The sequence below is a fragment of the Primulina huaijiensis genome, chromosome 14, assembly GCF_012295235.1.
Source record: "Primulina huaijiensis isolate GDHJ02 chromosome 14, ASM1229523v2, whole genome shotgun sequence".
NCBI lineage: Eukaryota > Viridiplantae > Streptophyta > Magnoliopsida > Lamiales > Gesneriaceae > Primulina > Primulina huaijiensis.
Genome location: NC_133319.1, coordinates 695993 through 708019, shown reverse-complemented (window position 1 = coordinate 708019; position 12027 = coordinate 695993). Strand labels below are relative to the sequence as shown.

The window sequence follows — 12027 nt, the reverse complement described above, 5'->3', positions numbered from 1 at the left end:
GTCGACTGATGAGAATAAATTACGTGTTTAAAATAAATGTATATATATAATCAAATTTAATGATGTATTTACAATTAAAACACAAATATCATTTAAGTAAATTGAGTCATGGATTTTTTTTTTAATACGTCAAAATGCACTCACTTTTCCCCAAATTTCCCTAAAAAAAGAACCTCTTCTTGTAGACCAATATTTTGAAAAATCAAAGTTGCAACCTTCAATTTGATTTACAGGATCCGTAAATAATCCACCAGAGGTTTTCTTCATCTTCTTAGAACTCACAGCAGCTGTGCACGATTCTCCCGCATGGCTTCCACCGCACATTGCTTCCTCCTCAGGCGTGCACCGTTTTGAGTTTTGGCATCCCGAATTTGGTTGGCAGGCCCAAAATTATTTCCTTTTTAGTCAATCAACTTCGCCCATCGGGAAAAAAAGGGCCGAGCGAAAAAAAAAACCCTAATTCTTCTCCGAAAAAAGGCAGAACAATTATCCAAATACCCTTCAATCAAATCCCGTTGATCAAAACATTTATCCACAGAAACATCTGAAAGGACCCTAAATTTCCACTCGAACAGAGAACCCCACGAATCTAAATACCAAGATTAAAATAATTATTACTCTAATCTGAAATCAGACACAAGAATTCTCACCGAAACTTCGCAAGAAAATCAAATCTTTTTCAAAATATCGAAAATAATAAAGATTTAAAGAAGCAAAATGCGGAAAAAGCGATTTCGTTACTTCTCCAAAGAGAAAATCGCTTTTATTTTCCAGTCTGAATTCAAAACAAAGTAATGCTGATGCCGCAGTGTGAATTAATGAACGAAACAATGGATGTGAAGATGGCACGAGAATACTAGTATTTTTTTATATAATAAAAGTTTCAAATTCAAATTAAATAATTAACATTCAATTGAGAATTCAATTTTTGGTAAGCTTTGGCTCCAAAATTTTGCAGGGAACCGCGGCGGGGGCGAAATTCTTGGAGCGGAAGGGGAGTAGGAAAGATTGAGGAGTCAGTTACAGGTGGAACATTACGTGTCGTATTTGATTGGTTTAGAACTAGGAATGTTTTTAAGGTACGGGATTAGACGTGAAACTGGTCTGATTTGAGGATGTTTGGGCCTTTGGGCTTAAAAAAATCAGGCAAGAGAACGGGTTTAAAAAATTGATTGTCGATTCATAAATACTAGTAAGAAAATATTTTATTATTTGACCATTTATTGTGTATTTGTGTTTGTAATTAATTTTTATTTTTTATTTTTTACAATAAGGGTAATATAGCCATTTTATAAATGTATCGTGACACCAAGTTGGTTATACTTCCCTCTCGTTTATCAATACATCGTAAAAAAAATTATTTAAGCATCATAGCTTTTTTACTTGTTTTTTAAAAATATCGTGATTTATGTTAGTTTTTATTTCAAAAATAACAAAAACTCTTATGAGACGGTCTCACGGATCAATTTCGTGAATCGAATATCTTATTTGAATCATCTATGAAAAAGTATTATTTTTTGTGCTATTACTTTTATTGTGAATATCAGTAGGTTTGACCCGTCTCACAAATAAAGATTCGTGAGACCGTCTCACAAGAGATATACTCTTCAAAAATATACGCGATATAATCATTTTATAAATATATCGTAATTACATAAAAATTCCTATTGGACGGTCGCATAAATTAATTTTATGAGACATATATTTGACTCAGTCTGACTCATGAAAAATATTATTTTTTATATCAAAACTATATTTTCGTTATAAATATGAATAAATCGATTCGTTTTATAAATATAAATTTAAGATATTATTTTACAAAAACATACTCCCTCGTAACTATTTAAATCCATCGTCTACGTTGTCTCTCTTTTTAATAGGCTCCAACTTATCATGCAAAAGTTGGTACATGCATGAATTCCAAATCCCAAGACACTGGTGTTGGCAACTCAATCCCATTGACTGAAGTTCAGACGTAAAAAAATTAAAAATACCATTATTTCAGATTACATGTCACACCCAAGCTCTAAATCGACATAAAGAATTGAGAACGAGAATCGAAAAGAACGAAACATTCATACCATTTTTTGTTATTGATATTATAAGAAATCTTTTTATTTATTTATTTATTTTATCGTTATAGTTTTTATTTTCATTCTTATCATCGGAATAAGTTCGAAAATACCAATTACATTTTTATTCTCAATCTATTTCTGTATATCAACCCAAGCCTAAAAAAATCAAATATCTTCGTCATCGCTGAATTGATAAACGAACACCATCAGGTATATCTCAAATATATATTAATTATTATTATTTTATGCTGCCGCCAACATGGTTTACTTTTGAGATCTATTTAGACCAGGCTACCGAATCAATCTCAGCTTGAGCAGATCTGTACAACTCCAGTCTCTTTGCAAGAGACAAGCGCCGCTGCATAACTGCTGGATCCTCATCCAACAGTGTGCCTAATTGTCTCCCCTATAATAAACATAAAAAGCAAAAAAAAAATGCTTCATTTCTAGTACCACCACAATTGGAGGCTCGCAAAAAGTACTGCTGGGGTCGGGATTCCTACCTCTCTTTTGCCTAATTCGGCAAAGAAATGATCAAGCAAGCTACGTTTTGACTCGCGAACTTGGCAATAAACTATAGACTTGGGAATGGAGTTCCTCAGACTTGCACAAACCATATTCACGTAAGACAACACGTTTGATCCTTTATAAAAAGAAGCAAGAGGCTCATTATGGAAAACGCAGAGACCGTTAAAATTCAAAACATGCTGCATCTTCTCAAACTCACCAACTCGTCGAAGATATGAATCATTGTACCGGTCGAAAATTGAATGTGTTGGATTTCCACCCTTCTCAACATCTTGCGGAAGCCTGCGGAAGAAATCTACAGTTAAGTAACTGCATTCCATTTCGACTAGCTGCAGTGTTGCCTTCCTGCTTTCTTCCTTCATCCTGTCCAATGATTCAACAGCAGCATTCCCAACCTCAACCCTCAGAGAGGGATATTGTTTCAGCTCCTGTAGGCAACATAGGCAAGCATCAATCAATATTTGAATGCAAAATCATATTCGAAAGTATTTTGTATAAGTTGTCTCGATTTTCTTTTTCCGTATTGAAGGAAAAAACCACGCATCGCATTAACGTTGATAAGTCAACAGGATGAGTAAAAAAGAAAAGTACAACAGAATGTTCAAGGTTTATTTGACAAAGTTCATCGACTTACTACAGTTTCGCTGATTGACTTATGAACAAGTTCCTTTAATATTCCATGAACCTGAAAAAAGAGCAAAAGGTCAACCTTTTCACAAACCCACAAAGCAAATTATATGCTTAAAGTTGAAAACTTAATAATTAGAGTTTGTCTCCAAACCAATGAAAAAAATAGTGCTTCCGCTAGAAGATGATGAACACCACTACCCTCTTAGCTTTCTATGGAACTTTAATAAAGCATTGTAAAAATTTTCTAGTGTGCATTAGAAAAGGCACCTCAACTGACTGGCAAATTCTCAAGCGAACCCCATAATCTACAAGCAGTTGTTCATGTACACAATCCGTTCATCCATACCCCAGGGAGGAAAATTAACACTGTTTTGACTTTTTCCCCCATTCTATAGGTCAAACCTAAAATCTATATTAAAATCATATTGTGGTACAATCAACAACAGACCAAAAAACTTTGATTGAAGCTATCACTTCCAAGGCATACCGCATCAACAGCCGCTTCAGAAGGACCTTTGATAGTAATCAAGGCAGTTTCAATGAGACGGCGATAACCCTGTTCTGGAGCTATAAGATGAGGCTGATATCCATCTGCTTCAGTTATTAATTTCCGTACGTTTTCCAAAGCAAGGTGCTTGTCAAACTGCAACCGTTTCATTGCAGCAGGGAGGTGGTTATCAAATACGTTGTATATTTGATCACCTCCGGGTCGACTGCCGAATAAAGCACCAAATTGAATGCTAGAATAGATTACAATATGAAAAATACAGAATAAGACATTACAGATACATACACCCCGTCAAGATGCTCTTTGAATATTCCATCAAATACACGGCAAATTTCCATGATCATATACAACTTTCCCTGCAAAATAACAAAGGGTTAGAGGTAAAAGTATGATTAAACTGCATTCTGCAGGTATTTTATTAATTATTATCGAGTTCAATCCGTGCAGACATGTTTAATTCCCTTGGAAAAGTTTAACCAAGTTAACCAAATGGATTTTTGGCCTAAATCTCGACTTGAATATGTGAAATCAAGGAGACGGAATAATTCTGCTTGTCTGCCGAGTGATTTCCGGGTTCGTAAGGAGAATTTTTGATAGTTTAGTGTGTTTTATTTCATAGATGCCAATGTTACATTTGTTCGAAATTCAAACAAGTTGCTTCTGGTTTGTATTTAATTAAATAGCTAATACAAGTTAATAGTGAAATTAACCCATGTGCCCCCACACTCTCCAAACACACGCAACTCTTTAGAAAATAGTTAATGGACCACATATAGAGATAACGGGAAGGCCTACTTACTCCGGCATCGGTTGCAATGGGCTTTCCTAATCGGCTGAGCTCAGATTCTAGCTCAAGAATAGTTTTATTGATGAGTGATTGAAGGCTTGGAATTCGAGATTTGATAACTGCTTCCAAATGCTAAAACATGAAACAAGAACAAGCCCAAGCATCAGAAAATTACTAAAACCTGCCAACTTTTCATTTTGAGACCAGGAAAATAAATCGCTCAATAAAGAAAGTGGCATTTCACAAGCTTTACATATTATGTCAAACGAAAGGATTTGGTTGATTATTGCAAAATAATAATAAATTAATTTTCTGAAGCAAAAACTAGAGTCTTTGCTTACTTTGGATAGAACTTTTCCTAGATGCTCAGAACCCATCCTATGAGCAAGATCTTTATACTGTGGAGTTTGAGCAAAATACTCCCGTTCTCTTCTCCTGGCAGCAATCATATCGACATTTTTGTTAATGTCTGCTTGGGAGCGATTAACTATACCTATCCATGGGAACTGCAATTTGTATGCTTTTCCTTCTAGTATCTATAAACCAAAGTAACTAGTCAGCACGTAACCTTCCATTCTTCTACTATGATTACCAGAAGCTTACCCAGTAACAACAGAAATATCTCAAGAGACATAGAAGTAAGAATATCATAACAAAATTACAATTGGCAGACCAACGAAATAAATGCAGAGTTGCGAGTGCACTTCATTAACTCATTGTAGACATTGACATTTCGAAGGAACATAATAAATTTATGAAACTTGTACAGTGCATATCATCTTACAAAATGTAAACCTAGTGTTTGACCTTAAAACATTTAAATGTTTCCGGTTTTCTTAACCTTTCCTAATATGATCTTGAGATATCTCTGCCTTAATATTCTAAAAATAATAGGACTAGCGCTGGTACTATATTGCAAGTTAAGAATTCATGCTGCTGAATTGAAACATTATGTGCCAGCGAAATATGAATGGGGCAAGAAATGAATGCGTCTGCATCTGCACACAAAACGCAAACTCAATAGACTTCCTAATTCCTACAATAACAAATTTAAAGGTAATGCTATGAAGCATCATTTAACTTCATCCTAACCTAAGGTTCCTTGGATATGTGGAAAGAAAGCCTACTTGTATAACTCCAATTGAACATACTCGAAAACACAGACCATCATCAAGTGTCTTACAAACAAAATGTTAACAGGCGTGAATATACTATAATATACACACAGATTAAGGACTACGAGTATTAACTTACATCTACAGCATCCGTACCCTGGTCCATCAGGTCAATCTTCGTTAGTACCCCAAATGTTCTCTCTCCTGAAACAAAATCAACGTCATAAAATGGCTATGAGGAGAGAGATGTATTGATCTGAAAGTGGGTTGTTGATTAAGGCAAGCAACATTCATGCAGCTTAAGATTATGCTGTTGGTAGGACTTCTACACATTGACACGCAAGAAATCATTGACATAAGTGAACCCTGAACAATTCACATAAGACATACCTTTGGGATCTACTTCACGAGAAATTTTGATTGCATCTGATGTTGCAAGATCTTGATTAGCAGGAGAAACTGCTAAAATAATACAGTTGGGCTGCAATGAATCATTTTGATGCATATTAAAAAAACACGATCACCTTGAACTGGAATTCAGTAGTATTAGACTACACACACATAAATACCAGTACCTCGAACATATTAAACCCACCTCTAAACAAATTAGTCAAATTCAAATTTTAAATGCAAAACCTAACACCTACAAATACCTTCTCAATATAAGATCGCACCATGTTCTCAATGTCCATCACAATACTCTCTGACTGTCCATCTATAATAAACCCACATGTCGCAATCATCACATTTATTTGGAAAAAAAAATATAGAAATAAGGGAAAATAGCTGCTCTAAACTTCCACATGAAACCAGGGGAACTAGACTCACCAATCGCCACTTTTGTTAGACCAGGAAGATCAATCAATGTCAAATTCACATCTGCATCAAAATATCTGGATATTACTTGCTACTCAATAAAAATAACAAGAAATAAGAATCGCATACTGCTTAAATCATTAACACTCATACAAATCTTGCTATATGTACCTGGTGCTAAACAAATATTAAAACTTAAAGGAACACAGCTACACAACTTAAAAGGTAATCTAGCAAGTAGTTCATACCAGCATACGGCCTACCAATGTTTCGATCATTCTGATGATCAAAATAGTTTCCGAGACCTCCTTGCTAACAGCCAGTAGGCTATGTTTTTTGGAGCACTTTTAACTACCACGTGAACACCTATTTATTTATCTCGTGAGGAAAGAACATTCCTCCATGCATAAAACAAGAAACAACAGAACTTTCTCCATGGACACAGTATAAATGCACCCATCATCTGAAATTTTAATTCATTTTGGAGTTGGGTACGCTAGAAGATTGCATGCACTCAATGTACTGCATCTTCCGGGATAACTTTTTCAATGCTCATAATCAATTAACATGATTCTTTAGTATCTATTAAAGTTCTTGCAAATTACAGTTTCAAGGAAGAATCTTAAAAAGTAAGAAATGACGAGTTTCTAGACTGTAATCCTGACGTACCATTAGGAGAATATATGCTAAGATAAATTGGAACGGTTGAAATCTGTTTGCTACGTCCTGTCTCTCGATCAGTCTCATCAGCAATCTCTTTTCTTACAGCAGCTGCACAAGCCAGAAATTTTAGAATTAAAACATTAAGAAAATGAGAAAACTAGCTAAAAAATTATTTACGAGACTAGACAGTGTATACTAGATATAAGTCAGGTTCATGATGGGACACAAAAAGAAGTCAAGTACTGATCCAAAAATAATGTGTTGATAAATTTAAATAGAAAAATCCATACTCATTGCTACATTAAAAAACAATGCCCTATGAAGTACATGAAAATACAACAACAATCTTTTATGCAAAACTAACCAAAATCAGTGAATCTCTTTCTAGGAAGATGTCCAAACTCTGCATATTCTCTACCCTCGTCAATTCGATGAAGCTGCAGGACAAGTGGTCGTCGAGTGACAATACCTGCATTTTTTAGAATGAGATCAATCCTAATGTTTTTGGACATCCTTATGTCAAGAGAAATTAAGAGCACGAGATAATACTACAGCTTATGGTAATGCATCTATCAGGGACTAGTTACCAGATCCACGAGGCAAGAAGTCCTTTCCGACAACGCTTTCAAGCACTGAGGACTTTCCTGAACTCTATAAACCATTAAAGTTGTGTTGGTCGACAGAAAAAAATCCGATTTGACGTGAAAGAGATTTCAAGTGAAAAAAAAATAGCAGTGATAGAAGTGGATTATGAAAATTATTTAACATCTGCAAAAGAACTAAATCACCGTGAATTTAGTCTAGGTGGAAAAAAGCAATGTGGAGCCAGAAACAAGATCCCATAAATCCATTTGCAAAACTGTAAACCGATCACAGTTAAACATCTTATTTTTCCTCTAACAATAAATCTATTCCAAGTCCTAAATCAGCAGGTATAGTTTACGGTTTTCCCTTTCTCCACTAGGATCGATTATGAGATGCATCTAACCCAATATGGAACAAGAACAAAGTGTTAGTGTATATACAATACATTTAAAATATTTCAAAGAGAGTAAACTATTTATATATTATTATAGTTAATTTTTATTCTTGATTAATGAATTTTATTATTTGATCAGCGGCTTTAATTGCCAGATTAATGTCCAGTTATTATGGTTTAAATATTATAACCGTAAATTCCATCAACGAAATCATTTGCTCCTGTTCTAATCGAGTGACCGTTGGAATCTCACATAATTTGTGTATGTATATTCTGCCCGTTCTTAAGGACAGGGAGACAAAACATACAATGTAATCTGGACATTCTTGTCCAGTACATATATTTGGACTTTTGCTTTCAACAAGTACTATTGATAAAATCTAGAGTACTGGTTCAGGTTGAAAGAAGTTAGATTCGAATATGAATAAAGAGAATGATACCTGACCACCAACGACGGCGATGGAAGGCAATGCATCCCAAAGAGTGGGCAGCGCGCTCTCCTCTCCGTGATCACCAAGCGCCGTGCATGCTCTCTGTAGTCTGTTCACCAATGCGATCAGGTTCTCCATCTCTAAATCAATCCCCCAATAGCCAGCTATTATTTATCGGAAGAACGAGTCCGCTTTGTATGGGCGAAGAGTCTCTCGTTATTTGCCACTTTGCCTCGGATGACGATCACGTTTTTTTAGGAATGCGTATTTCATGCATTTATATTTACTAGGAATTTATACGTGCGATGCACGTAGGTGACTATTAATAATGAAAAATCTAATAACGAGAATTATATAATGTTTAAAGTCGTTTGAATATCATCATGTTTATAAGTATTTATCAATCTAAATATATCAAAACACAATAAATAAAAATACATCATGACAATAAATCATATATATTCACTTATTTATATGACATTTTGCAATCCGCGACATAATAGAGCTCTCTTAAATGATAAATCAGTAAAAATATTTTTCATTCAAATATCATTCAAAATGAAAAAAACAATAAAAATAAAATTAACAGAATAGTGAATTTTACCAAAATCAAAACTAAAATTTACTTAAATAGAGTACACATAGACAAACATCAAATAAAATTATCTTGATTTACTAAATTATCATAATAATGTTAAAATAAAATCATTAAACTTGTTATAAAGGTAAATATCACTTTTGCCTTTGCTAACTTTTAACACATTGCGGATTTTATTTAATTTCTATGTTTTTTTATAATACATATCATAGATAATTAATTTTATAACAGAATCAATCATTTATAAATTAATATTGATTATTAATAATTTAAGAGAAATAAAATTTTAACATAATACCACTCAAATAAATATATATAGTAAAAAAACTTATATAAATAAAATAATATGTAATACTCAGCTAAAAAATTTTATATGTAAAATTGTAATATATAACAAATGATAATAAACTATCAATATAATTCATATTTATTATAAGGATAATATTGATTAAATTTTTTTAAAAGATTATATCATAAATTTAGTTTAAAATTTAGAGAAAAAAAAAAAAAAGAATGTGTATTAATGTTCAAATATATCTAAGATGGACAATGAATCACAAAAATTGACTAAAAAATGTAAATAAATAATTTTTTTTACATAAAATTTAGAAAATAAAGAAGAATGTGAGTTAATGTCCAAATCTATTTAAAATGGACAATGAATTACAAAAAAATCCTTAAAAAGACATATTAATTTAATTTGTTAACTTAAATGAACAAGGAAATATAAAAAAAATACTTTTTTGGCATAAAATTTAAGAAATAAAGAGGAATGTATATTAATGTCCAAATTCATTTAAGGTGGACAATGAATTACAAAAAAACCCTTAAGATAACCTAATAATTTAATTGGCCATCTTAAATGAACAAGGGCATATAAGAAAATTCACAATTGAAGTGGTATATTTATATTTACCAGAAGATGTGCACGTGCGTTGCACGTGTGGAACATAAAAAGTTGATATGAAGAGAACATATATCAACTTACTTTCACTATCTTTTATTTTTCAACAATAAATTCAATCTATGATATCTAGATAATGGTCAAATTTTATTTTTGTCTGAGTTCTTGGATATTAATATAATTGAATTGTTTAGGTTATATATATAAGTATATATTGTTGTAATATTCTGTCTTAACATAAAAATATTTATTAATGTGATTCATAATCAGAAATATATTTTGAATATCAATGTGACACCTATTTTAATATCACAACCTTAAATTTGTAAAAAAAATAATTAGATTATGAGTATTCAAAGTAAAAAAAAAAAAACAAATTTATCAATTTTTTTTACAACAACCATAATTTCTAAATTTCTCATAATTTATTTTGAAGTTATAAAGTTATATACATAAATCACATCCTTGAAAAAGTAGCTACAAGTTCTACAAATATTTATTGGTGGAAATTTGACAGGACATAAAACCTTAATATAATTGTAATCTTTTAAAAAAATTATTTTCGAGAAAAAAAATTTAAAAAAACATAAGAAAATTTTAAAAAATTTATAAATCATTTTAAGTAACGTTAATGTAAGAGCAATTTGTTTCACATAAAATTATTTGAATTCATTCGTATTCCTTATTTTTTCTATCACTTTGATGTATATAAGAGTAATTATTACAAATAAAATCAGTTTAAACTCGTTTTGCTTCTTTTGAAGTGCTATTATTTATGTTTGTCACACATATGGTTTTACTGTTTGGCCTATTGACACTCACGTCATTGCGATCCTCATTATGTTCATCATTAGTTTAGTATAGAGTTTTGCACGGTAGATCACAATTGTAAGAAATAAAAGTCGTGTCTTGGTTAATAAATATAACTTTTAGCATAAAGATCAAGAAATGTTTGAACTAAAAGATTAATCTTTTACTCTCATTCAATTTTGTTGGTTTAAGCATGCATGATGGGTGAACTCCTAGGAAGTTATCGTGCGTCAAGCTGCTGACCCGTGAAACATTCTCATAAGAGTTTTTGGGCTAATTTTTATTTTTAACTTGAGTAAATTAACATCCATTAATAACGTAAATAATACACGACTAATAAATTTGAAAACTCTAATACAATTGTGTGAATTTACATATATGTCCTTATCTTCGTTAAATAATATTAATAAACAAATGTAATTTTTTCTGTTCGTTTTCATATATTAATTGGGAAAAACTAACAATAAAACATGTGTTTATTATTATTAGTATTATTATTATTATTATTTTAACTTTCATTATAGATATAGTTTTTTTTTTAAAAAAAAATGCAATGCAAATTTCATTTCAAAAAGTAAAAGCTAAATTTAAATTTCATTCCAAAAAATTGTGGTTAAATTTTATTTCTCTTCAATTTATTTTACAAGTCATTAATAGACGGGAAAAAAACATTTATTTATTATTAATATTATTACTATTTTAAAATTTTTAAAAATAGAATGTAAATTTCATTTCAAAAAATATACTAAATTTCAATTTTACTCAAATTAAAAATAAAATTGGCACATAAACTCTTATGATGCTATTTCACGGGTCAATTTTCTGAAACATGTCTCTTATCCGACCCGAACCATGAAAAAACATTGTTTTTCATTCCGTAAATGACTGGATCGACCCGTCGAATAGATATATATCTATGAAACCGTCTCACAGAATACCTACTCAAAAATTAGATAACCATAAAATTTTGAATAAGAGTGTAAACTTCATCTTCATTTGATTTATTTTAAAATTATTAATTAATAGAAAATAGAAATAAAACAAAAGAACGTCGAAAAAAGTAATAGAAATAAAACAAAGGAACATTCAAAAAAGTAAAATAGAGTTCGTAAATCAAACAAAAAGAAAAAACAGATAAATAAAACAAAAATAAGGATATAGTTCATTTTTATAAAATGAAATA

The 12027-nt window shown here is 31.4% G+C and overlaps 1 protein-coding gene across 1 annotated transcript; it reads right to left on the bottom strand.

Moving 5' to 3' along the window:
* Positions 1-2213: 2213 nt before the first annotated feature.
* On the bottom strand, positions 2214-8768 carry LOC140957462 (dynamin-related protein 5A-like). The gene is made up of 16 exons (XM_073414744.1): positions 8542-8768; positions 7710-7773; positions 7487-7591; positions 7129-7230; positions 6472-6522; positions 6297-6358; positions 6034-6124; positions 5783-5847; positions 4870-5064; positions 4541-4660; positions 4027-4097; positions 3721-3946; positions 3238-3288; positions 2803-3031; positions 2579-2718; positions 2214-2481 (listed from the first exon to the last, which is right to left on the bottom strand). Exons 1-16 carry the CDS (start codon positions 8668-8670, stop codon positions 2353-2355), a joined length of 1830 nt encoding a protein of 609 aa, XP_073270845.1. The 5' UTR covers positions 8671-8768; the 3' UTR covers positions 2214-2352.
* Between the last annotated feature and the right edge of the window lie 3259 nt (positions 8769-12027).

Coding starts and splice junctions, on each gene's coding strand:
- LOC140957462 (XM_073414744.1), bottom strand. CDS start 8,670: ATGGAGAACCTGATCGCATTGGTGAACAGACTACAGAGAGCATGCACG. Junction 6,523..7,128: donor TAGCATATATTCTCCTAATG/GTACGTCAGGAT, acceptor ATTTTGATGCAG/ATGTGAATTTGACATTGATT. Junction 5,848..6,033: donor TCGTGAAGTAGATCCCAAAG/GTATGTCTTATG, acceptor ATTTTGTTTCAG/GAGAGAGAACATTTGGGGTA.